The sequence below is a fragment of the Epinephelus lanceolatus genome, chromosome 22 (assembly GCF_041903045.1).
Source record: "Epinephelus lanceolatus isolate andai-2023 chromosome 22, ASM4190304v1, whole genome shotgun sequence".
NCBI lineage: Eukaryota > Metazoa > Chordata > Actinopteri > Perciformes > Serranidae > Epinephelus > Epinephelus lanceolatus.
The window spans coordinates 37799885-37827099 of NC_135755.1; the positions used below are offsets into that span (position 1 = coordinate 37799885).

Below are 27215 nucleotides of genomic sequence, written 5' to 3' on the forward strand. Positions count from 1 at the left end.
CTTGGTGGTGTGCTGCTTTGTTAGCCAATGGAAGAAGGCTGGAAAGAACTGTGGTTCCAGATGCAGTCTTTGGTGTGTCCTTTGTTCCAAAGGTGGAACTCTGAGGAAGCTGGTCACTTGAGGTCTTTACAGAGTTAGACACTGGGTGCTAACTCACTTGGTTCTCCTTGTTGCTATAAAGCTAGTTGCAAACCTTGTGCTTGCAAGTCTAACTTCTCTGGTTCAGGTTTGTCTGTGCCTTGAGCATGGGCAAGTTGTGGTCCAGTAAAAAGAGAGTCTGTGAGCAATTGCCCTCCCTTTAGTGGTTTGGGGCAATGGAGCAAGGGTCTGGGTATCTGGCCTGGTCCAGGCCCAGCCGAGAAGAGAGGTGTGGGCTGCTCGGCACCTCCCGAGTAAGAGAAAGATTGTCTGAAAGGAGCAAACCTTCTACAGATGCCTGTGACATCACAGAGTCACATGTCACTGTAAAAGTCCAATCAAGTTTTGAGATTTGTGTCTCACTGAGGTATGAGATGACCTCCTGGAGATGGGTGTCAAATAGCTCTCTTTGTGTGAAGAACAAAGAGCATGCAGAGAAGAAAAGCCTTCACATGTCCAGTTTGGATTGTAACAAATGACAAATCATCTGTGGTCCCGTGAATCCCAACAGCAGCATTGCAGATGTTCAGAACGGTTACAAATACCTTGAGGTCCCTCGGGCACATAGGAGCCATGAGGAGGCTGCAAGGAAGTCAGCCACAGCCAAATACCTACAAAGAGTAAGGCAGGTCCTGAAAAGTCGGCTGAATGAAAATATCAAGGTCCAAGCCATCAACACGTACACCCTGCCAGTCATCAGATACCCCACTGGTATAACAAGCTGGCCAAAGGAGGAGATAGAGGCCATATCAAGACAAGGAAGCTTTTCACAATGCATGGAGGGTTTCATCAAAAACTCTCCAGATTTGATCTCTTATAACTCATCATGCCATACCATGTCTGAGGTGTTTTTATGGTCAGAAGAAAGGGATATTCCTTTCAGCCCTGTTCACTTTGCTGCACTGTAAGGCAGTATGCAGACCAGATGACCCTACAGTCAGGTAATTGCAGTGGAGAAATCCAGTGGGAGGATTTTTGCTTGAGTCATGGGACTTATCAGGGTGAGATATGATGATGGAGAGGGACTGTGTGATGAGCATGTGTGCTGAAAGGATGAGTGATGAAAGATTGGATGGGTTACAGTGAAAAATTATGTTCTTCAAACAACTGTGTATTCACCTACCCACACTTTCCTATGTTGTAATGCAATGTGTGTGTGTGTGTGTGTGTGTGTGTGTGTGTGAGTGAGTGAGTGAGTGAGTGAGTGAGACAGAGAAAGAGAGAGAGAGAGAGAGAGAGAGAGAGATATCCCATATTGGATAGGTGTTTGGCTTTGTTGTATAAACATCAACAGTGACATCAGTGTTTGGCCCTCTGACTGAGATGAAATCTAATAGAGATTGAGATACTGTAATAACTTGGACCCTTCCCTGCTCTGGTCAGCCATCAACCTGTCATGTTTTTCAGCCACCCCACTAAGCAAACTACTGCTCTATACTCTTATTTACATGAATAACATCCTTTGGGAGATGTTTTTGCTTATTCATGTTCTTGTTCTTGCTTCAAAATGTCCAGTTTCGTAGGGGCCTTGCCATCTTGGTCGCACTGAGGACATTAATCAATCAATCAATTTTATTTATAAAGCGCAATATCACAAATCACAGTTTGCCTCAGAGGGCTTTACAACATACGACATCCCTCTGTCCTCAGGAAACTCGCAGCGGATAAGGAAAAACTCCCCCCAAAAAACCCTTCAACAGGGAAAAAAATGGTAGAAACCTCAGGAAGAGCAATTGAGGAGGGATCCCTCTTCCAGGACGGACAGACGTGCAACAGATCAACATGATAAATTAACAGTAATCCATATGACATGAGACAGGAAGAGAGACAGAGATAGAGAGAGAAGCAGGGCAGACGGTAATGATAATAGCGTACAACAACATTAATTAAAATAATAATATTATTATAATAATTACGGCTATAAGGTGCAATATGTTGAAAGTATATATCTGATAGTATACATATGTGACAATAATCACGTCACACTATCCAGGCACTGCTGCGATATAAGTTAACCTGCGAGACAGTGGAGCACAAAGACTCCGGAGAAGAAGCTGAGTTAGTGACATGCAGTACAACCAAGTTAGTGAGATGCAGTAACAGGACATGAGTGTTAGCAAGGGAGAAAGAGAGAAGGAGAGAAGGTGCTCAGTGTATTATAGGAGGTCCCCTGGCAGACTAGGCTTAAGTCAGCCTAACTTGGGGCTGGTACAAGGCAAGCCTGAGCCAGCCCTAACTATAAGCTTTATCAAAAAGGAAAGTCTTAAGTCTAGTCTTAAATGTGGAGACGGTGTCTGCCTCCCGGACCGCAACAGGAAGATGATTCCACAGGAGAGGAGCCTGATAGCTGAAGGCTCTGGCTCCTGATCTACTTTTTGAGACTTTAGGGACCACGAGTAACCCTGCATTCTCAGAGCGCAGTATTCTGGTGGGATAATAGGGCACTATGAGTTCTCTAAGATATGATGGAGCCTGACCATTTAAAGCTTTGTATGTTAGGAAAAGGATTTTAAATTCAATTCTGGATTGTCAGACAAAGAGTCTCTGAGTTGTTTTGGGCCAAGAACAATAACTTCAGTTTTGTCTGAATTTAACATAAGGAAATTGGTGCTCATCCAGATTTTTATGTCTTTAAGGCATTTTTGAAGTTTAGTTAATTGATCAGTTTCTTCTGGCTTTATTGATATATACAATTGTGTATCATATTCGCAAGTATGTAAATCTTTGACCCCTGAGAAAATTGGTGCAGTTTCTTTCAGGAACATGGGAAAAAAGGTAATGACCAATTTGGCTAGAAATGTCCCACAACCTGCAAATATATATATATATATAATTTAAAAAAATAATTTATAATTAATATTCAATTTAAAAATTATGTTACAGAATTATTGTATCTTTTAAGCACTCTTTCCAGGTCATTTCCTTGTTTGTTTTTCACCGTGATTTTGACGTCGCAGAGGATCTTGAGAGCCACCATGGGTCGGAGGTGAGTCAGCAGATAGTCTGCCACGATGAGTCCTCATGTGTGAACAAGCCTACGAGCAAGTCACCCCCTCGTCTGTGACTGGGACTGGATATCTGGCATGCTAGAAAACTGGAGAAGGCTGACACGACTGACAAAGAGCATCAGCCAATGAGCGGCGGGATACGTCCCACGTCAGCACGCAGGAGGACGGAAGAAATGTAAGGAGGACTGCCACTTGCCAGGTCCGCTTATTTTGGGCTTGTTTCTGAAGTGGAGTTGCTTATTTGGGCTTGCTCTCTAAACATTTACTTCCTCTATATATATCCATCTAATAAGTTATTTAAACGCATGATAGTATGTCAGACTGCAGTCGCTTCTTTTAGGCTTGTTTGCATAGCCCTGGTTGCTTGTTTCTCTCTCAAGATCTGGCAACACTGACACTGACACTGCCAGCAAACAACAACAACAATGGTGGCGTCCACAGGATCATGGGACGCGTTGTGTTTAGACCCAGAAATATAAAGAATATCCATGCCTTTACGATGTGTCGTCTCCAAGTTTGGTGACGTCAACGCGTTATCTGGGGCTCTGGCGGCGAGGGCTCGGTGGAGAAATCTTGTGGTGTGCACAGACTGGTCATAACGCAGCTGGCAAGACTCCCGCTGAAAGAAACACACGTCACCAGGTATGAACACTCAAAAGATAGTTTCCGTGACGCAAAATCAGGGTGAAAATTGTGTAATGTGAACTAGGCTTTACTGGGCCGACAGTGGCTACTCTGTTCTCCTCAATCTGTCCCTGGGCCATATCTTTCTGTCCCTCCTCCTCCTCCTCTTCCTCCTCTGAATTATCTCCACCAGCAGCCACCTCTTCTCCTAAACTAATCTCTTGCAGGTCCACATTTATGTTTGGTTCGACGGGATGTACTTTATTCAGTGCAGACGGCCCTGCTGCACCAGATCTTACAACAAACATGTCAGATATTTTCGCTCATTTGGCTGCATCTGCCTGGAGATTGTTGCGCCTTTTCTCCCGTAGCTTCTCCGCACCTCCCTTGCACTTTGGTGGTTTATCCATCAGTGTACGTTAGAAGGCGACACACTCCACCACTATGCACAAGGCCAACAGCCAGCTACTCAAACTCAGGAGAACTCAGAAAATGAGTGGGCAGGGAGCGGGCCGAGGAGGAAGGGCTGAGAGATTTCATTGGGCCAGCCCAATGTCAGTGTAGAAAAATAACCAACGGTCCATTTTCCACGCTTTAAAGGCTGACGCGGTTGTTAAAAAATATCTACATAATTACATTAAGTAAATTACGATTGTGCCGGCCCAAAATATACCAAGAGCCCACCGGGCCTTGCCCGGTTGTTGATAAACTGCAGTTTTTGGCACTTCCGCATTGGCTTTACTCATCAGCCCTGGAGGCTGCCGCTTGCTTGGCCTTGGGCCGGGGTCATCTGTATCCTTTGACCCCGCCTGACGGCGGGCCTGCACTCTGTATAAGGTTTGGTAAAGGCAAATAAAACCCCTTGGTAACTGTTCGAGTCAGACTGGTAAAATGAAACGGTGTTAATTTGTACAAGGCGGGATACAAGCAGCAGTCCCCAGTTTCAGTGTTATACACTGTTTGTCCTATCTTCCCCTACCTCTTCCCCAAGAGGTTTTACAGGGCCATAGTAACATAATACACATTTAGCTCTGCTTCTCAGATACGTTCGTCATTGGCATGTGAGAAAAGTGTAAACCTGTCGTTCTAAGTGATGTTGTAGTTTTTCTGAGGACAGACTGACATATCAGTGTCACAGCGTTTGTCGCTGGCGTGAGAATTGGTTGGGCAGAGTGAGACCGTGAGATGGACGGTGAATGCGTGTGTCACACGCCAGATGCGTGAGAGTTGGCAACCCTAACACAGCTAATCCTAACAGGTAACAGGTAAAAGCACATGTGACTTCTACGCCCAGATGCATTGGCCACGTTATGCTAACTTAATCTTTGGAAAAAAAGCACTTTGTCAAGGAAGTCACAAAGTGATGGTAACATAAATTTTCAGTTATGTATTTTCAGGTTACTGAGCACAATTAGTATGATTGAATGGTCAGTCACAGAAGGCTGGTGTGGATTCATACTCACTGGCAGAGCCTTGATACGCTGCAACATACCACAGAAATACATTCTGATGAACAAATGGTCATTAACAAAAGCCCCTTTCCCACTGCACAAAAAAACGACTAACACATGCTAACATCTGGCTTTTGTATGTAATGGAAAAGGTTAAAATCTGCATTCACACCCATGAAAAAATGACTGCAGCATGGGCTCCGGCATACTTTTTCATGCAACAGCTAGGTGAATGTGCTAATTGTAGCCCCTTTGCCATCCGTCTCCTCCTGAGGCAAACATCAACAAAGTTTGACAGAGAGACTGAATAGGTAAGAGAAATATAAAAAGAAGTGGCCACAGTAAAGTTTTCACAGAACTCCATGCTGCTTTCTACTGTTTTCCATCCTATCCGTGACATCAAATGTGACACACCAGTAAAAACAACCAAAAAAACAAAGAGACATAGGCTACACGGTAACCCCCACTTACTCACTCAACTTAATACTTTTTTTAAAACAGCTTGCGCTCAAAACTTTTAGTTTAGTACACTACAGTAACTTTTTTCAGTAAAGTTTTGAGTACATTGACAGGAATTTTCTGTCAGTTTAATATAACTTTTATTATTGTTTGAGCAGTTATTCTATGTCATATGAACATAACAGAGTATACATTTTACAATTTTTGAAGTTTAATTAACCTGTAATTACATATTGTAGAGCCCTTAGTTTTCCTACTTGCGCACAGGTAGGACGTCACTAACTGTGTATACGACTTAACTTGTGGTGGAAAATATCTTTTATCACAACATTAACTGTAACCCATTAGAACCATTGAAAAAAAATACATAAACATTAACCACTGTGTAATGAGTAACGTGAGTGATTTAGAACACATTTAAACACAGTTTTCTTCAGCTTATGGCCTTAAACACATTGTCTAACGGCATGCTGGGAAACTCCACCCATTTAGCCCCAACACCTTACAATGTGTTAAGTGCACAATGATAGTGTTGTTAATTGGCCGTAAACTAATTGGGCAAAATGGGCTTCATAAATTTTAGTCAAATTAACTCAAAACACAAACTTGTTGACTTAACATATTATAATTATGTCAAGCTCACGAGGGATGAGTTTTTGTGTCAAGTGAACATAAAGTCTTTATGTCAGTTTGATAATCTGTGGCATTTGTGTAGACTTTACATTTAAGTTTTGTGTCATAGATGGATTGGGGTTCAAAGTGTGCTCGTCTGTTGCAGAGCAGTGTATATGGCTTTGGTCTACTGGCAATAGTAATGGAGTCTGTAGCCTATGTTTAGTTTTTTTCCATGTTTAAAAAATCCACGTACATGTGCTAATTTTGGTGGAAAATGGGTATGAATTTTTTTTGCAATATATTCATAAGTGAACACCACACACACACACACACACACACACACACACATTCCTTACAGGACGAGATCAGTTACAGGAACATTATAGTAATTATCCTTTAGGGGAATACACTTTAACAACCTACTCTGCCATTCTGCGGTTCTCCTTTAACTGGTGGAATTGAAAGGTGAGCTGGGACATTATTCTTCCTCTCCACACTGTTCCCTCCCTCAGTCTCAGGTTCCTCACTGAGAAAGTGCAGCCCTAAAGAAAAAATGAAAAACACAGTATCCCCCCCTTCCCTTCCTCCCCCTCCTTCTCCTCCTCCCCTGGTGGCAGATGGGATATTGAACTCAGACTGGCTCCTGCCCCTGGGGGATGTGGGGAATCCGCAGCTTATGGTAATGAAGTGTTAGTCGCAGAGCTAGCCTCTTACTCTCTTTTGTTTCTTTGCTTCTCTCCTGTATGTGGCAAAGTGTGACTAAAACTAGATAAGACTAATCTGAGTTTTGAAGTTACAGGGTTAGAATTTTCTTTTAATAGATCAAACTTTTGCAACAGTGCAGAGGGTTTACAGATGCAGAATCACTTGCATTTACACATCTTTTTTCCAGAGTAAGGTCCAAGCAATGAAGGAGTAAACTGAATTTTAATGTGTAGATCGTTAAAAATACACACAGTTAATAGTAAGGAGGTAACACATCAAGGCTTAGTGCAGGTAAAGTATCCCATAGAGTATCAATTAAAGAGATCTCCTTTAGCTAAATAGACATGTCGATGACTGTTACTATAAGGTATGAGTCTGAGGGCATATTAGAGGTGCTGATATACTGACAAACATACTTTTTCAGTCTTTTTTTTCCTGATTTTGATTATTGATGTGACTAAACTGAATAGACAAATAAAAAGTAATCAGAGAGACCACTGGAGGTAGGAAGGTAGGAATGTTAGAGAGTAACATTTTAAAAGGCGTTTTCTCATAAAATCAAAACTTCTTTAAAAGTCCTGCTCACCCACCAATAAAGGAATTTGAATTACAACACTCATTCTCACCTCAGTGTCATTTTATTCGTAATATTTCTGTCTACATCTGTCTGTTGTTATACTGTTGTGTGTCTCATCCTCCTGTCCTCAAAGTATATTCAGATCTTTATAATGTATATTGCGAAAAATGAGCATGAACCAGTGGAGGGCCACTTGTGACAGACTGTTCAGACAGAGAGAAGTAGGAGGGAAGGAATAAAGTGGCCTTCAAGTGCACTCAGGTAATCTCACTTTGAGACTTCTGCAAAGAGTGCCCAGCGAGTGAGTCCTAAAACCTGGAAATGAGTTAGCATTTTAGCACACCTGGTTCCCTTGTCTCAAAGTCAATGGGTTTTTTAAATGTGTTTTTGGTTAGATGTCAGAAATAAGGTCTGTGGTTAGCACAAGCTGAAGAGACTTATAGGTTTTGTTCTACAACATAAAATACGTCAGTAAATATCCCACTGTGAATTCTGAAGCTTCTATGTATCATTAAAAAGGCGGTTGCTAACAGGTGACTGTCATCTCGCCAAACATAGATTTACAGCCCTGTGGTGGTGACATGCGACTGTGGTGTGGTTCGTTTATAGCCTGATGTTAGCTTTTTACTTCTGGCGATTGCATTTAGGCTTCAAAGATCATAAAAGATGCGGTAATTTGTGAAGATTATCTTGCTGAACAAAATGTGTAAGTATCATAATAATTTGTTTGCCAAAGAACTTATTTTCTCCAAATTTTAATCCAGATTTCAATGGAAAAACTCCGTTTTTTTTTTTTTTAACCAGGGCGACACTAACTTCTGCATCAGCCTACAGAGAAACCTCATCCCTGAAGCACTCTATTTATGTGCCATAGCTGATATAGTCTGTATCAAAGAGGACCATGTATTTTCTTATTTAGCATTGAAAAGAATGAAAAAGAAGAAATGCAAACCAGACTATATCAGATTTATTTTTTCCTTCTGTTAATATTAATGTTTTCATCATTACTGTTATTCTTTTAAATGAATTCACATTTGACAGAGTAGGCTACCGCTTGGTAACAAAACAACAACAAACAAACAAAAAAAACCAACCTCCTCATACTAATATTTGTGTATTTAGTTGAATTTGAGCAATTTGGCTATTGTAAAAGCTTAATCAAATCAACTTTTTTTTAATGTAATAGTTTGGTCCTTGATAAAGTTATATATCCACAAACCAATTCAAATTCCTTAATCCTTCTTTTTTTGTTTATAGCACCTTGTGCAAAACAAACAAACAAACAAACAAACAAAAAAATCTGTATCTGCACTGGCATCTGTACATGTATTTATCTTGCATTTACATTTATCCACAGCAAAATATTCATTACACCTGCACTGCTCTTATTCTACTTGTTGCTCTTAATCACCTTGCATTGCAATACTTGCACTATCAACCAGCTAAAGTTGCACCACCGTAGTCATAAGTAGTAGTAGTCCTGGGTGCCTTAATTTACCTCTGGATTATCTATCTATCTATCTATCTATCTATCTGTCTGTCTGTCTAAGTAACTAAGTAACTAACAAACCACCCAGGCAGGGAATTCTGTTATTTCCCATGGTCTTTAAATGCAACTTAAGTATCCATGCAGGCAGTTTGCGGGACAGAAAGAGAGAGAGAGCGAGAGAGAGAGATATTTGGAGAATCAGAGGGGAGGAGGGGACGAGGGAAAGAAGAGAGGAGGAGAGAGATCCCGAAAATCCTTTGAAAGGAACAGAAAACCGTTTGAGTGGCCGGCCCAGAAGAAAAGGACTTAGTGGAGGTAGAAAGTGAAGAAAGAAACTGCTTAAAGTGTCTCTGTGTGGATTGTACTGCTGCTGAGGAGCTGCTGGGGGATTAGATGAGTTTGACTTCACGATGAGGAGCGACCCTGTTCTTTTCACTTCCAACAGGGGTGAGTGCCCCAACCTGGGCTTTTTTTCTCAGCAGTAAAATCACTGGGCCGTTTTTTTCTTCATTCACGGTAGTATTTCCATAGGAGGTTAAAGCGCATGTCATGAGTTTATAATGACTTTATTACACTGTAGTTAATCTCACGTTGCAGTTCCTTAATATTATAACAAACGTCTGTTTTTCCATGAGTTGCTAGCATCTACAGTTAGCAGCACTTGTAGTTTACACTCTCGCCTCGTTTTCTGGGCTGTTCGTCGTTTGGGTTTGGTATCCCTGTGGTCACTTGTAGTTCTGTGGTAATTCATAGCACAGGCTATATTGCATTTTGAATAATATACTTGTAGTGTTATATAACATTACGTGTTTTTAAAGGGATTTATGAAAAATAACGTTCATATATAATGAATACAGTGTATTTATTTATTTAACATATAGGCTTTTGTTTGTGTTTTGTGCATTGCTCAAAGCACGCACGCACATAAACATCTCATCAAGGTGAAACTTTATGAAGAACACATTCACAGACACCAAGGTGATGTTTTGTCAATGACATAGAACATTTGCTGTTGTCTTTTTATGAAGAAGATTCTAAAGATTCAGTGAGCTGCAGTCAGCTGAAAAGTTTCAGTGTTTCTAAAAAGATAGAGGCTGGTTTGTCCAACAGAATGGGAGGGGCAGGGAGTCAACTAGGATAGACTGTAGAGACACAGTTGGCTTTGGACGGTGTCATTAGGGCTGTGGCTGATTGTCAAGTGTCTATGTAGAATAAACTTCATGCCAAACTCTATTCAATCATCTGGCAATTTAACGTGGCTTAACTTTGTGCACAAATGCCCTCCTTATGGAAGTGAAGCAAGACCTTTTGTCTTCAGGACTCAGGAGCTTGTTTTATGAGCTGTGCTTAGATTGATAAAATTGAAACATGAAGTCTCAGTTCAGGCTGCTCATTGCTGCTGCGCACCACAGTAGAATTTGGTGGATTGATGATAGGATTATCAGGAGAGCTACATAAATTTGCAGGCCACATTCAAGAGTAGATGCTTTGTTTACATGTAGCCATGAAGGCGGATTTCATCATGGAATGTCACTTCAGTGCAACAGAAATTGCAGCATCTGCTGACAGAATGGATGGAGCAGATAATCTAGCAAGAGTCCCCTTTACCTTCACTTACCCCCAAAGTAAAAACTAATGTTTCGTATTTGTCATATCCTGACATACTTCCTGATGACTTATTGTAGAGCAGCTCACTCACTAAGAATGCAGCTGGTGCCAGTTTTAGTTTTAGACATTATTTGATCTTTTCGGATAGAGCCTTTCCTGATGTTCCTGATTCCTGTTTTTCTAGCATTGTGACTTTAAAAACAAGTCTGGTTTTAATTACCTCATTGCTGCTAGATAACAGACCCATATACATCAACAAGGGTCCTTAAAATGACTGCAAATAATGCTAAGAAACTCTGCTGCTAGCTTCTGCTGGAGCTGCACTCTTTACAATATAACTCTGGCTGACCTGTAAGGTACAAACAGGAGGGTTCTGTCCTTGTCCTCATATGGCCTAGATTTGAAATGATGCAAACTTTGACTTGCAGGAGAGAGGAAAACCTACCTCTGTCAGTCTAACTCACTTTGACCACCTTTTTGGTTTTGGGTTTGACTTTTAGGCTCACTTAAATGCTACTTGAATGCCCTGTTTTATTGGTAAACCTATAAAGCAAGGCTGTCAGTATTAAAGGACAACTTCGGTATTTTTCAACCTGGACTCTATTTCCCCGTGTGTATGTGTGCGTATGATTCATGGGTACCACTCGTTCTAAAATTGGTTCAGTATTGAGCTGCGAAACGAGCTAAAACGGTAATGGGGGCAAATGCGTCCCGTATAAAAGTGCTTTTTTTCGCCACTGACCGGTTCAGATCGCCAGTGCTATCTCTGTAAATAGCATATGGTAGTGGCCCTGAGGCAGTGGTGAGTGTGAATGAGTGGAGTCAGCTGTCAGTCAGTGTTGGAGCAGAAAGGCGGAAGTTGTCCCCGCTTGGTATTGTAAATGAGTATGTGTTTTGTCTCTCCGACAAACCCTCACTTGTAGTCAAGCTGCTTCCTGCTGCTGCAGTGATGGAAAATAAAGCCTCTTCTACACTGCTAGATTTTCTGTGAATGTTGGGCTGTTTTGCTGGCAAGCTGTGAGCGTTTAGACACAGAGCCGGATTGGTGAGTTGATCCGAGGTGCCCGATTTTCAGCCTCGTAGGGTAGTCATATTGGCAGAGCCTTTTTGGTTTAAACAGAACGAGGCGCCCTTCCACCACGGGAGGGGCTGTTGATGACTTGTGGGAGGAGCTGTGGATGACTTGTGGGAGGAGCTGTTGATGACGCCGCACGTGCGACCCACTGGCGGTGGATAAACAGGAAACAGCTGAGAGCAGGAATTAGCGAGCAGCTAGTAGCAAGAGGGAAATGCACACCTGACAGACACTGTAAAGATGAGCAACTGGGGAGACAAGGAATTGCGGGTCCTCCTTGTTCTGGCAAACGAAGAGGCTATTAACCGTCAGATGACAGGGATGGTGAGGGACGGGCCAACTTACGAGAGAATCGCTGAAGGACTGACTAGCCGCGGCTTCCCTCCCACGTCACTGTTTACATCACATGCTGAGTTACATGTTTTGTTACTTGTAGGGCTGACCCAAAAAAATTCGAAGCTTCGAAGCTTTGTTCGATGGCACGGGATTCGATTGTGAAAAAAAAAATTCGAAGCTTGGGCGCTTATTTTGCCGTTTTTTTTGGGGGAGAATAGCCTATATATCATGTAATTAAAAAAGAAAAAATCTCCAACAAGGAAATAGAAAGCCTGACGCACAATGGAGACCTGCTATTATCCTGCTTGAACACAGACGACTAAATTCTTTCAACAATGTGACTCAAAATAATGACAAAATAGATTTTTTTGATGTAAAATATGCATTTTCCAGTTCCACCGGTCCGCTCTGAGTCTGGTGTCAGAGACCCTTCTGATGCTCTGAATTGTGCATCTGTTTGATTATGCTGCCGTGTGCGCCGAGGGTTTTTTTTTTTTTTTTTTTTTATTAATGTTTTGGTCAGACAATTACAAAGAAATAACTGTTACATTATTATAGTTACATGAATAACCATACAGTGTGTCCTTGTTCAGTATCTGCCCAGTCTTTTTTTTTCTTTACAAACAAAAATAAAAAGGAGTCTGCAGTCCAGCAACAACATACAAATCAAGCTAGACAGCCAACACAGAACATAAATCCACAAAACAAAAAACAAAACAAAAACACAACACCCTAGGAAGTCTACATACATACACTTACATATAGTATACACATCCTGTACCTGAACCAAATAATAAAAATTATGCTGAGGTAGGTAGTGTCATCCTTTCATATCCAGCAACTGAGCTAGGAATGGGCCCCATACTTCATTAAATAGATCTTCCCTCCCAGCCACCCTATAGGTGACCTGCTCATAGCTTGCCATTGAGCTTAGTACCTCTACCCATTCCTTAAAAGTGGACAAGGTGGGAGATTTCCAGTAGCGTAAAGTTATCCTACACCCTGTTATCATAGCTAAACGACACCATGATTTTAGGCGTTTTGACATTTGAACATTATCTGGTAGTAATCCCAAAAGACACAATGTGGGGTTTTTGATCAACAGTATACCAAACATCTTATTCAAGAACGAAATTATTTCATTCCACATGTCATTAGTTCTGTCACAATCGTATAACATATGCACCAGAGTTCCCACCTTTCTATTACATCTCCAACATATGTCACTGTTTCTGAGTTTCAGTCTTGCTAATTTGGAATGAGTCCAGTAGGATCTATTTAATATCTTATAACAAATGAGTTTTGACTGTGTTTCACGTGAGTAACAGTACTATGATGCACAGAGTTTCTTCCAATCAATTTCTGGAATCTCCCGATCTAGGTCCCTATCCCAACATACTTTCAGACCATCCAGTTTTGGCACCTGTGTACTTCTAATAAATTCATAGAATTTTGATGCTCCTCTGTTTTTATCTCCTATCTTATGTGAAATTTCCTGAATTCCAGTTGTACCATGCTGGATATGTTCTTTATTTGAGAGAATGCAATGTCTGATTTGTAGAAATCTCCAAAAATCTGAATTACACAAATTATATTTATTTTTAATTTCGTCAAAGGATCTGAATCAAACATCTCCCATCACATCCTCAAGAATGTGAATACCAGACCTAATCCATTTATCCCAAAAGAAACTCTTCTTATCTATTAACAGTTTCTTGTTATACCATATGGAGGATCTGCTTGATAAATGTGGATTGGCTTTCGTTATTTGATGTGCTATTCTCCAAGACTCTCTGGAAAAAGCCAGTACCGGGTCTTGGAGGGGAACCGGCCTGTCTGTTTGTGAAAGGAAGGCCTCCACAGAAAAAGGATACACTAGTTGCTCTTCTATCCTGACCCACAGAGGGGTCCTTGTAGGGGGTAGGTGAATTTTAGATAGCTGAGATAAAGAAAATGACAAATGATACCAGTCTATTCGTGAAAGTGCTAATCCCCCCTTGTCTTTTGCAGCATATAGCTTGGTCCGATTAAACATGGGTTTTTTTCCTGACCAAATAAACTTCTCTATCATCCCGTTATATGTTTTAAGTAGTGAGGGAGGAAGATGTAGCGGTAACACGCAAGTGATATAATTGATCTTGGGAGTTACAATCATTTTTACCAAATTGAGTCTGCCAATCAAGGAAATATACAATTTATTTTTTGTATTTGTTTTACTCTGTGTGCCAGAACTTTACCAGCTCTCTCTCCCTGCTCGTAATATTTCTGCCTAGTACAGAACAGGGCAAATTCGGTTTTTCTGTTCAGTATGTCATTTAATTCGCATTTAAGCTCATTTAGTTTACCCCATGTATCTGAGTCTTGTTGCTCCATGTATTGCTTTTCGAGCTTTTCGATATCTTGATCTAATTTAAGTATCCTTTGACCCTCTATTTTTTTAATAAGTGAACTTCTTTGAATAATACGCCCCCTCAGTGAAGATTTAAAAGCATCCCACATTACCCCATGGTCCTCTATAGAGCCTTCATTATGCTCCCAGAATTCCTGCATTTCCGATTTAATAAAGGTGCAATTTTCTTCCCTGTTCAGCATGCAGTTGTTAAAACGCCATCTCAAACTTCTTTCTGCTTTATCTAGAGGATAGAGGACTAAATCCACTGGTGCATGGTCTGACAGTACTATGTTTCCAATTGTAGAATTCAGCACCTGACTGACCAGATTACAGGATAACAGAAAATAATCAATTCTAGAGTAGCTTGAGTGTGGATGTGAAAAGAAAGTAAAGTCCTTCTCGTTTGGATGCAACAATCTCCAAATATCAACAAGACCCAACTCTTCTGACAATACATCTATTGCCATAACACCGGCAGTGTTAGGTTGAGAGGGCTGATAAGTTTTATCCATTATTAAATCCCTGACTTGATTAAAATCCCCCCCTAAAATTATATTATTGTTCCCCATATTTCTAATTAAGTTACAGACTTCGTGAAAAAATTCTGGGTTAACAAAATTAGGAGCATAAATATTGGCAATAGTCATCCTTTGACCCTCTAAAGTGACATCCAATATAACCCATCTACCTTCCTTGTGTGAGACATATTTATGTACTTGACAGTCTATATTTTTCCTTATCAGAATACTCACTCCTCTTTTTCTCAAGGAAAATGTACTATGATATTCCTGTGCAACCCATTCTCTTTTGAGTTTGGCAGCTTCCTCATCATTAAGATGGGTTTCTTGAATGAGGGCTATATCAGCCTTTTTTTGTTTCAGATATGTGAGGATTTTTTTTCCTTTTGACCACATTATTGCACCCTGATATATTTCAAGTTACAATTTTAAACAGCTCCATATTACTCTGCTAAGATATTATTCTACTACCATCACAATAAAGTATCCCACTGTCGTGGTTGCCCCTCCTCTGATATTAGAAGTTTTCAGAAACACAGGATTACAAATAATTAAGCTATATCTGCATGAGACACCTAGGGTTACACACCAAACAAACAAATAAAAACTTAGAAACATGCTGCAACAGCAGCCTACGAACATAATACTTTCCAACATCAAACCTTCTGTAGCATACATGGTTCTCTCAGCTGCACCTTCTAGGCCAGCCAACTCTCCCTTCCCCCGGGGTTTTTGCGTATCACTTATATCCATTGCAAAATGCTATAAGTCCGTTATTAAAGCTTGACTGAACCACTACATCATATTCCACAATAAATTCGCAAAATGACCGTGAGAGAGCTTGAACTTAACGGCATATTATTCAGTGACAGCTGTATGAGACAGGTAGCAAAGGTAAAGAAAAAAAAAGGTGTTTACACATACGCACACACCTATATGTGCGCGCACCCTTACACTGAAAAAAAGAAACAAATTATATATCTTACCAGAGACTCTGACCTCGTGTCATATAGGTCTAAGGATGACACTTTTAAGATTGTTCAATGATCTGCAATATTGCTAGTTGTCCATCCGTAAATAATATCTCCGTTCCCGTTGACAGCTCGAAGATCAGAGTACAGTCCTCAGTCCAGAAAATAAAAACTCTGCTCACGTTAACAGCCCGAAAATCAGCATTAGTCAAGAAAATAAAATCTCTGCTCACGTTAACAGCCCGAAAATCGAAAATAAAGTCTCTGCCCACGTTGGCAGGTGCCCCCTGCTCCATCCAGTACTTTTATTTACGCCTGTATCCATGAGATTAATTTTATTCCTTAAAACACGCACTTTCTCTGTCCATATCCATAATGACCGCTCACGTTCAGTTCAAACTTTTCAACGTTTTTTTTTTTTTTTTCTTTTCGGCATCATCCTAGTAGCGCTGTTCCATAATGTATTTTCATGTATCGATTTCGGTGGCGCAGTCTTCTCCGCCGCTAGCCCCTGTTGTCCCCTCACCTTCGAGGCGGTTGAGAAAGACTTTGGCATCGGCCGCACACGAAAACACGTGCCGCCGGTTGTCCAGTGTGAAAGTCATTGTTGCTGGGTATCGCAAGGCATATTCCACATTACGCTTTCAGATAATTCGTCTCACCTCCTCATATTTTTTGTGTTTCTCTTGTATCTCCTGTGCATAGTCTTGGAAGAAAAAAATCCTCGTACCGTTCCAGGTGACTTGCTTCTTCTTTCTTGCCGCCGTTAACACGGCAGCCTTGGCCTTGTCCTGCAGGAACCGGACAATGATGTGTCTTGGCCTGGAGTTGTCCCCTGGTCGGGGGCCAACCCGGTAGATCCTGTCAACTTCATACCAGTCGTCAACATTAATATCCAATGTCTCCGACAGCAGTGTTTTCATAAAGCCATCCCAGTCGCGACCTTCCATTCCTTCTTTCACACCCGCGATACGGATATTTTGGCGCCGAGAAAAGCCTTCCAACACCGTTATTTTCTCCGTCAGTATGCGGTTTTGTCTTGATAAGTCATTCACCACCAGGGCCCTTTTTTCCTCTTCGTCCTCCAGTTTAGATATTCTGGATTCTGCCTCGGTAATTCTGCAGCCCAGACTTTTCACTGTCTCATTCACAGCCTCAACTCCTCTTTTTACCCCCGAGATGTCCGCAGCTAGGCTCTCGAGGATAGTCTTGATTCCCTGCAGTTCAGTCATCACGGTTGTGGAGTCTTGTGAAGGTGATTCCGCCATCTTAGTTGCATCCGCAGTCTCCATTTTTAAATGGCTCCTTTCACTTTGAAAAACACCCAGTAGGTTCAGTTGACATGTCACAATTAATCTGCACCTTGTGTCAATTGAAATCAAAATATTATCAAAGTACTTCAAGTTTAAGCTCCCTCCTAAAAGCTGAGCACACGGGTGCAGCAAATCAGACTGATATCAGTGGGCAACCACAACCCTCAAAGACGGCAAAGCAGTATTTTGGATTGTGCAAATCACCACAGACCTGTGAATAACATGAAATCAAAGAAGTTAACTACAGCCCTGTTAAATGGGTGGAAACTGACTACAGACCTGCATTTTAAGTTCTGTGTGTGATTTATCCTGGCTTCATGAGTAGAGAAAAATTCTGTTAGCTGCTAGGCTAATTTCTGCAATGTAAATTGCCATAGACTTGTGCTCATAATGTTAGCATGTTGTGTTGTAGAGAAAACTTGTCTAGTATAAGACAATTAATTTGTTGGTGAACCTTGTGGGTTGTAATGGAGCTGCATTTTGTAACCATAGCTTTATTAAATGTTGCTGTTGTTCCAGGTTTTATATGAGTAAACAGGGCTGTAGGTTAACTTTTTTAGCCCATAGCACTGGTGCTACAGAGGGTGATAATTTTGTAGCTCGGGCCAGAAAGTTTGTAGCACCTGTCACAATAACAAATTTTGCTGGGCGATTAATTGCGTCAGAAATTATTGCGATAAGCGATAATATTGCGTAATATTGTGCTTTTAAGACCATTTTTATTATTGTTGTAATTTTGCTGTTTTTAGACCATTTTTTTAAACTTATATAATGATAAAGGCGTAATGATGCAAGTACACCCTTTTAAAGAGAAATAAGCATTTATTTAACAAGAATATTTAGGAATGCAAATAAGAAAATTTAAATATCCGAAATAACACGTAAAAATACCAAAATAAATAAATAAAGACCTTATAAATACAAAAAAAAGAATAGACTGTCAGTCTCTCACTCTCAGGCGTGCAGTTAAGTTGGTCATATTCGCTCTTTTTGTTGAGATGGTTTTAGAACAAACCCGGCATACCAGCTCGTCCAAATTACAAAATTCCCTCTGGTCATGCTGCGGCTAACGTTCTGCTAGCCTCACAGCTAGCCCCGGTTTGTTATTCAGGTTACGGTCAACTCTCTTTTTTCTCCACCTCGTCTCCCCCTCACACAGACCGCACTGTGTGTGTGTAGCCCATAGCCCTGCCTCCCCCACAGAGACAAAGACACTAGATGACAAGAGCTTTCCCTCCGTTCATTACGCTAATGAACCAACTCACCTAGCTGCCAGACAATGCGCGGCAGTGAATGCTCTTGTCATCTAGTGAAAAAACGAGAAAAAAAACAGACCATGGTGTGCACACACACACAAGCGGCTCAGAAGCAGTCTGTTGCACGCATGCTACTAGGCGAATAAATTCATTGCACAAACATTTTTTTTCCATTGCATATGTCGCACGTGCGACCAGGTATAGCCCTGGTAAAGGAGAACTCTGCTAGCCGCTAGGCTAATTTATACATTGTTAAATGCCATAGGCTTGTGCTAATAATATTAGCATGTTGTATTTGAGAAGAAAATGTGTTTGTCTGTGAATCCTGCGAGTTATAATGAAGCCAATTTTTGTACTTGTATTTGAAATAGTCTCTATTAAGCCATGTTTAATGTGTGTTTTAGGTGTGTTTTGAATCAGTCAAACTTTACGGCACTTAACAGAAGCTCCACCACTGACTAGGAGGACGTGTAACTGCAGAGTGACACAGACACACCACCACAGAAGTATATTATGTATTTAGGGGACGTCCTCAGGTTGGCATGTTGTGACCAGTCATGTCTTACTGTCACAGGGAACAATAGTTTCACACACATATGACCTGTTTGAATCAGATTAAGACACTAAACTGGAACTACTGAAAAGTGCAAATACTGTAGCATTAACCGGGGATCATTGGACATCAGTGAGTAATCAAAATTATATCAGACTAACTGCACTTTCTCAATGTGGAACAGTGTAATCCCTTCAAAAACAAATAAATAAAAACATGTATATTACCAGGGAGTAGTAGTCTTTTATTTTCCTCATCATGTTATAGTCCATCCACCTCAAAAGCTCTGTTTATAAAAGTTATTAAAAGTATTGCTTTTTATACACTTAGTTTATTTTATGTTTATCAGATTTCCCAGCACAACTAAAGCTGCCAGTGCCCAGTCAGATATTACAAATTCCAGGTTAACATTGGGGTAACTCCACTCCACACCACAGGTTTCCTAACATGGGAATGACAACACAAATGTTCCATATCTCCACTTTCTCCTGCTTGTAGCAGTGAATAGATTCCTACAAAAACAGGGCCTCTGCTAGCAGCTGCAGGATATCAGATACCCCGGCCGTGCTTCTCTGCCTGTCATTTGGTGAGGTTCTGACAGACATTTATTGTGTAGAGGGGTTGTAGTCACTTCTCAGTGACACACAAGAATTTTGCAGATCATGTGGTAATTTGGGATAGAATGAGGATTTGACCAATGTGAGTTTATGGCAACCAAAAACCTGGCTAGTTAACCCAATTTCCCAAAATATATATCATCTATTGAGGCCTTGGAGTTAAAGTTTTAGTTACCCTTGTATTCCAGTAGTGGTGTCATATTAAGCAGAAGTCATTGTTTGGAGTAACAGTTTGGTGCGAGTTTGGTACAGTGGAAAGAGAACAAATGCATAAGGATACATTTCTTTTCATTAATTTCCAACAGACAATACTGTTAGTGTCAAAGACAGAAACAGTCTTCTTGCTTGGGACTGAAGTAATATTTTGCCCAATAGCTTCTATTTTTGTTATAGAAATATTCATATGCAATGTTTCTGGTTTTAATGTAGCCTACAAACACCTTCCCAAAAGGCAACAGATTTGCAGATTCTTCTGACCTACATTCTGTTAAATTCAGTCCAAAGACAAGATATTAATGTCCAAACCAGGGGTTAAAACTAACTTTTTTCACCACCATCCCGGAAACGTCCCGAAAAACATTTTGAACTGTCCCGAATCCTCCCGAATTTTCCCAAAAATCTTTTTTACATTTTGAGTTGTTACTTACTGATAATTTAATAAAAACACAATACATTATGTTGATGAAATAATATATTTATTTCCCTTCAAACATGGGGATGAAAGAGCTGCCTGGCAGGTCTCAGGGTGTTTTCACATATAGTCTCCTTTAAGTGAACTGAACTCAGTCCTTTTAAAGTGAACCAAGAAGTGGACCAAAGCAAAAAGAACTCAGCTTTCTTCATGTTCACATTATGACTTCTCTGTATGAGGACTCAGATCACTTTCTGGTCCACTTCAGCTCTAATGGGATCTCAGTCCTATCTCTGTTCACACTTCTTCTCCCTTCTAGAGATCTCAGACCCTTTACTGCTTTACATTGTTGGTACAGTAGTTTTTACTTGGAACAAAATGACAAGAACATATAAAATAAACCAAATAAATGCAATTAAATTACAACTAACTAACCCTAGCCCACACAAATAGGGAAAAGCAGACTAGATTTGTTTAGCTTCAAGATGACAACCAACACCCTCAGTCACAGTACAGTGGTCTACGTGACCTTCTGCCACCACTCCACCATTTGGTGACTGCTCTCACTGAGCTGTATTCCTCATGAGGAGGGCCATGCATTGAGATTTGCATGAGGCTGTTCAGAGTGTCATTGGCCAGGCGAGACCTCCAGTCCGACTTCACCCGTTTCATGCAGGAGAAACCACGCTCGCAGCAGGAGCTGCTCATGGGGAGGACAAGGCTGATCTCTGCTACCACCTGCATGTGCTGGAACTGGCCAGCTCTTCCGATGGCACCCTGGATCAGCCGCTGCCACAGCACCTGAGAGAATGGGTTGAAAAGTCTGTTCTTCTGGCATGTTTTTATACTGGGATTCTTTGTATGACCTAAGCACACTGTGCTGCAATCAACTTGTAGGAAATGTGCTATATAAGTACAATGTTGCTGTTAATGTGGAGGAAACCCTTGGAGGATCACTCACCTGGAAATCAAGATGCCTGTAGTGACAGGCAACCAGGATCTTGAGGTCAAGCCACTCTCGCCTTGCTGCATCCTCAGATTCAAAGTCCTTGCATGGCTCCAGGATGGGGCGGAAGTGCTCCATAATGACATTCAGTTCAGCGGTGCCAAATGTAGCCAGGGCGGTGGTGTCTTCTGGCCAGTTGGACAAGTCGAAGAGTGTGGAAATTGCTTTCAGAACGCCGGTCTCGAGACTCCTGAAACACTCTGACACAAACTCACAGAACCTGTTGGTGAGGCGAAGCTTGATGTTGTTCAAGTTGTCATCATCGGTGCTAGTCCTGTTGATCTCAACACCTTGCCAGGTGGATCCAGTCCCAACTTCAGTCTGGAACCGCTGCAGCCTTGGGCCTGGGTTTGTCTGCACTGAACATGAACAAACAGTTTTAATAATTTCATCACCAAAAAACACAAATAAATCATACAACTCTGACTTTGAGCTGTTACAGTGTAAGCAATGTAAAAACATTTATGTGTGTGTAAGGTTTTCTGCCTAAATTTAATATGCAATATGTAAAATAAGGGAACATAGTTCCTCACCTGCATAGCTACAAAAACCATGCATGTTGTCTGCAGCCCATCCGAGACCATCTGGAGTGTGAGGCCGTCTTTCTGGAACAAGAGGCTGAGGTACTTCAGTTCTTGAAGGATATCCAGCATGAGGTGGATAAAGAGGAGTGTGCTGTACTGCTTCAGAGACTTCAGTATAAGCTTTGCCCTCCCCTTCATGGCTGCACTAGCTTCCCTGTCATTGGGATCACTGGCGTTGTTCTCAAAGTGTACAAGTAGAGGCTTGTAGTTCCTCATGAGGGCCTCTAGGGCATGCGATGTGTGTGGTAGCCAGCGGGTACCTGCAATCAGACAGCAGAGATTAGACAGATCAGTTTCACTTTGGTTTTAATTCATCATTATTATCATCAACATTGTATATTTTCAATGTTAATTATTTGTAGTGCTCATAACATCTGCCTTAGACTACGGCTGAAAACTAGCCTCCCTGGCTGAACTGTCATATTTACAGTAATGTTCATTAATGTGCACTGTCTCTTTCAATTAAAAATAAAATATAATAAACATATCTTTATTATATTAATACCTTCAGTGTTCCCTGGCCTGAGAATGGAGACCTCCATCGCCTTGCTGATCTCTTCCAGCTCCCGTGACGCCTTAGAAGAGACTGTGTAATGTTTGTGGATGACACGTAGCAGCTCGTTCAGCTCCTTCAGCTGGGGAAGCACTTTCAAACAGTCGAGCGCAGTCAGCTCCAGCTGATGAGCGACGCACCATATCGCCACTAGGGAGGGGCACAGGTGCTTTAGTCTGGCTGCGCCATCACATCCAAAGCCCACAAGATGCAGCTTCAGGTCCTCCTCTTGAACCCCCACCTTGGTGATAAAGTTGGAATTTTAAAAAGACTTAGCATCATCACATTAGGTTATAATATGAATACAATAGAAGCATGCATTCTTTCATTCATACATTCAAAAGTAAACACAACTACCCACCACTTTCAGCCCTTTCAGAATGGCATCCAAAATGCCCTGGCTATGGGCGTGATCCAGGGTCACAATCTGGATAAGCCGGTTCACTGGTTTGCCATCCACAAGGTAGGTGCAGTAGATCATCTCCTGGTCCTTCACCGAACGGTCAACTGAGGAGTCAGACATCACAGAGAAGAACCTGGCTGCTTGCAACTCCTCCTTGAGGTCCTCAATGAAGCATGAGGCTATGACCTCAACAAAGGTGTTGCATGCCACGTTGTTGTGGTAGGTTGAGCCAAGGTCGAGGCCGTTGGTCTTGTGAAGCGTCATCAGCTTGGGGAATAGGGTGAACGGCTGCTCTTCTTTTGCGATGAAGTAGGCGATGTTGAATAGTTTGACTAACTTCTCTTGCACAGCTGCATCCATCCTGTCAAAGTTTTGATTGATAAAGAACAAACAAATGCATTGTTGATGTCAAAAAGACAATAACCTACTAAACACTAAAAGAAAATAAATACAAATCTTCAAACATCTAACATTACACTGACATATGATACACAGTTGGTATACTTGTTAGGATTTAGAACCACAAAATATGGTTTTGATATGATCTAGCAATGCTCCTCCCTCCAAAGTAGGCTATACATGGGTTTCTTGTTTACAAACATTGTTTGGTGGTGCGCAAAACCGGGGCAGAGACCGTTTGGTCTTAATGCATCCTGTGCTGAGTGAGTGGGTCTCCACTCTCGTTATAATATTTATCATTTCACACTTACATTGAGAAAAAAATTAACTATCCAGCGACTTGTACCAGCAAGTTAAAGAATCAGTATCAGGTGTTTAATAAGCTGTCAAGCCGAAATAACGATAATACACATAGATTTAGAGCTGGCTATCTCTAAAGCTAATAGACTGCCATTAAAAGCAATTGGTAATAGCCCTGCTAACGTTAACTTTGACAGTCTACCTGTTTTGTTGATGGTGGATAACTTGTGGATAATTTGCTTTTACCACCATAACCAGAAAAGTTGAGTATGATAACCAATAGTCTCGGTGTGGTGAGTATACAATTTAGGTGTGTTAATACCTTGTTTCAACAGTATAATTGTGTACGACTGCTTACGTTAGCTAGCTAGCAGACGATGCTAATCTGCTTACCAGTTACTACTAGAGTAGACAATAAGATGAAAGTGATGGAATCTCCTTACATAATAATATCAGAAGGTGCGTTAACACGTCTGAATGTGTGGGAGGTTAAAGTATCAATCGGTGTCAAAGTATCTTTCTTCCCGACGTAGTTATTTAAAATCACAATTCCCACAGTTTCCTAGCTTCCTAGCTTAGTGCTTAACTGGCATCGTTAGCCACTAAAAGCTTTCTGCCCCGAGACTCGTGCGCATCGTATCGTTGCCGAGAATGGTGGTGGTGATTCTGTAGTTAATGTTACTGGCTTACCTCAGGCTCTGTGAGACAAGGTGGGTCGCCATCACTTCCATATCGTACTGGGTGGCTGGAGCCTGGCTGGGCTATGTGCTGGCGTTGGGTACACTCAGACTGCCCCTCTTTAGGCTTCAGCCAGCGCAACATCGTCGATAGTAGAGCACCACAGCACAGTGACAGCAGAGAGTAAATAAAGAATCTTTGGTGACAGTATCGTCTTTTCCACCCACTGCGAACGTCGCGTTCGCGAACCGTTCTGGTTCGCGAAAACGTTAACAGAAAAATGAAGTCAGTGCCCACAAAATTCTCTTCGTCCCGAGAGAGAATATTGATCCTCCCGATGACAATTAATTAAGTCCCCGGGACGATGGGACGTTGTTAGTTTTAATCCTTGGTCCAAACTCATAAACGTTATTATCCTTTTAAAAATATACACTCATTCTGAATTTGATGCCTGCAACATAATCCAGAAAAGTCGGGACAGGAACATGTTTACCACTGTGTGACATCACCTTTTCTTTGAACAACACTCAGTACGTGTTTGGGAGCTGAGGACACTAATTGTTTAAGTATTGAGGGTAGGGATGCACTGAATATTCGGTAACGGAATATATTCGGCCGAATATTGCAAAAAAAAAAAAAAACACATTCGGTGGAATAAGTTAAAAGCAAGGCCGAATAATAGCGGTGTTTTGATAACGCAATCAAACGGCGTGCCGCGACGGGCGGAATAAAATGTCGGTAGTGTGGCGATCCGTCCGTCACGGCACTCGCATTTGCGACTAAAAATAGTTTTGAGCGAGCAAAATAGGCTTAAATCATTCAGCACGCTGTGCGAGGAGCCTACAGATTTCAACCAGCAGCAGAAACGAAAGGCGAATCCCACCGATTGTGGGTTGAACGGGGTCACAGACACAGACAGTAACATTAATGTATTCCTGTCAAATACGGCGGCCATCGGCTTATTGGGCGACGGAGAAGTCGGTTCCAATAATATCCTCTTCTTGGTGTCATGACTGCCCAGAAGTACCTGAACAGCCGAGCCAGCCGAACACAGGTATGTGATGTGTCAGAGGAGACACGAGCCTTTCACATTTCTCTCTTTCTGGCAGTAACGGCACACAAACCTCACCGCACTTTAGGGACTGTTCATTACTTATGAAGGGACTGTCATGGGAGGAGGGTGGCTGGTTGATTTTTATTTTATTTATTTATTTTATTTTGATCCCCCCTATGTTAATCACTTATTGATGCTGTTTTTGAAGTATGAATAAGTCAATAAGTAATTTATTCCACTGAAATATCATTGATGTATTATAGAAAAGTGATTTATCTTTTCATAAATGACAAAAGGCACATCTGCCTCATTTTCGCTGTGGTATCGTGATACTACTCAGAACCATGGTATTTTCATTGGTATCGCACAGTGGGTCCCAATTTTGATACTGTGACAACACTAATCTGGAGGGGGTTCATCTGCAAAAACTAATGAAAAACTAAACAATGATATTCGGTATTCGGTACTCGGTATTCGGCCAAGCATTTAATAAATTCGGCTTCGGCTTCGGCCACAAATTTTCATTTCGGTGCATCCCTAATTGAAAGTGAAATTCTAATCATTCTTGCTTGATATATGACTTAAGTTGCTCAACATTCAGGGGTCTCCGTTGTTGTATTTTGCACTTCATGATGTGCCACAAATGTTCAAAGGGAGACAGGTCTGGACTGTGGGCAGGTCAGTCTAGTACCTGCTCTCTTACTATGAAGCCATGCTGTTACTGATACGTGCAAAATGTGTCTCATTGTCTCACTGGAATAAGCAGGGGTGTCTCTGAAAAAGCAGTCATCACGAAGACATGACGTCCATGATGGACTGGTCAGACCACAGCGCACTTTTCCACTTTGTGTCAGTCAATCTCAGATGAGCTGGGGCTCAGGGAAGTCAGTGGTGTTTATGGATGTTGTTGATATATGGCTATCACATTACCTGGTAGAGTCTTAACTTGCATTTGTAGATGCAGCAATGAACTGTGTTTACTGACAATGGTTTTCCGAAGTGTTCCTGAGTCCATATTAATATCATGTTAATATCTAATGTTAGTTTCAGCCTTAGCCCTTACATGCAGAAATTTAACTAGATTCTCTGAATCTTTTGATGATTTCATTGATTGTAGATGGTGAAATCCATAAATTTCTTGCAATTGTGTGTTGAGAGAGGTTGTTCTCAAACTGTTTGCCCACATAGTATTTTCACAAAGTGACTGTCCTTGCTTGTGAACAATAGAGTGTTTTGAGGATGCTCCTTGCACACATAACATGTCGTCAAAATGTCACATCCAGTGTTCGAAATATTGATAAAATCAGCCTATGTAGAATTGAATGGGATATTGTTATGATTTTAGCATCTAATTCTTAAAATGCTGTTGTGAAACAACAGGAAAGCAATGACAAATGTTTAACAAAGGAAAACAAAATAAAAATTATAGCTGCTGCGCAGCGATGGGTCGGGTCCAGGCATTTTTAGGCAATTCTGAGCAACAAGCCGAAGAATAGGAAGACATTTAGGAGTTTAGCAACATAATCTGCCTTTTGCATCAGCTGAGGCTTGAACTCACAACCTCTGAGACTAAGGATCAATTTCTATCTCACTGAGCTAATTAGTCAGTTACAATTCATGTGTAGCTTCACAAATTGACTAAGCCAGATGTGCAGGTTTAGCAGCCATCAAAACAAAAATCTGAAAATACACATATTGCATCTAGACAGCATGGAGATGTTGGTAATTTGTTTGTAACAATGATTGATTTGCTCCATAAGTGAAAAACTGATGTTTAAAATTGCCATTTTTACATTGACTCCAATTGTTCACATTAGAGCAAAATTCAAAATGCTGTCAAAAATTCAGTTTTTGAGATAAAATTCAGAAATTTGCCACATCATCTACCATGACTCTAGAATT

General features: G+C 41.2%; 2 protein-coding genes across 7 annotated transcripts in view; one reads left to right on the forward strand and one right to left on the reverse strand.

Moving 5' to 3' along the window:
- afap1 (actin filament associated protein 1) overlaps positions 1 to 27215 on the forward strand; it is a 350733-nt gene that overhangs the window by 77514 nt on the left and 246004 nt on the right. Inside the window, exon 1 of one of the 6 annotated variants that reach the window (XM_033609884.2) lies at positions 9267 to 9513. The exons of 2 other annotated variants lie outside the window; for them this stretch is intronic. In XM_033609884.2, the coding sequence (XP_033465775.1) occupies positions 9477 to 9513 (37 nt within the window). In that variant the 5' untranslated portion in view covers positions 9267 to 9476. Of the gene's footprint in view, positions 1 to 9266; positions 9514 to 27215 lie in introns of those variants that run through there. 3 more of the 6 variants (XM_078164814.1, XM_078164815.1, XM_078164816.1) reach the window with 3 other exon arrangements.
- Positions 20506 to 21882, reverse strand: LOC144459716 (zinc finger protein 862-like). The gene is made up of 2 exons (XM_078164235.1): positions 21298 to 21882; positions 20506 to 21137 (listed from the first exon to the last, which is right to left on the reverse strand). The coding sequence occupies exons 1-2, from the start codon at positions 21802 to 21804 to the stop codon at positions 20838 to 20840; spliced, it is 807 nt and encodes a 268-aa protein (XP_078020361.1). The 5' UTR covers positions 21805 to 21882; the 3' UTR covers positions 20506 to 20837.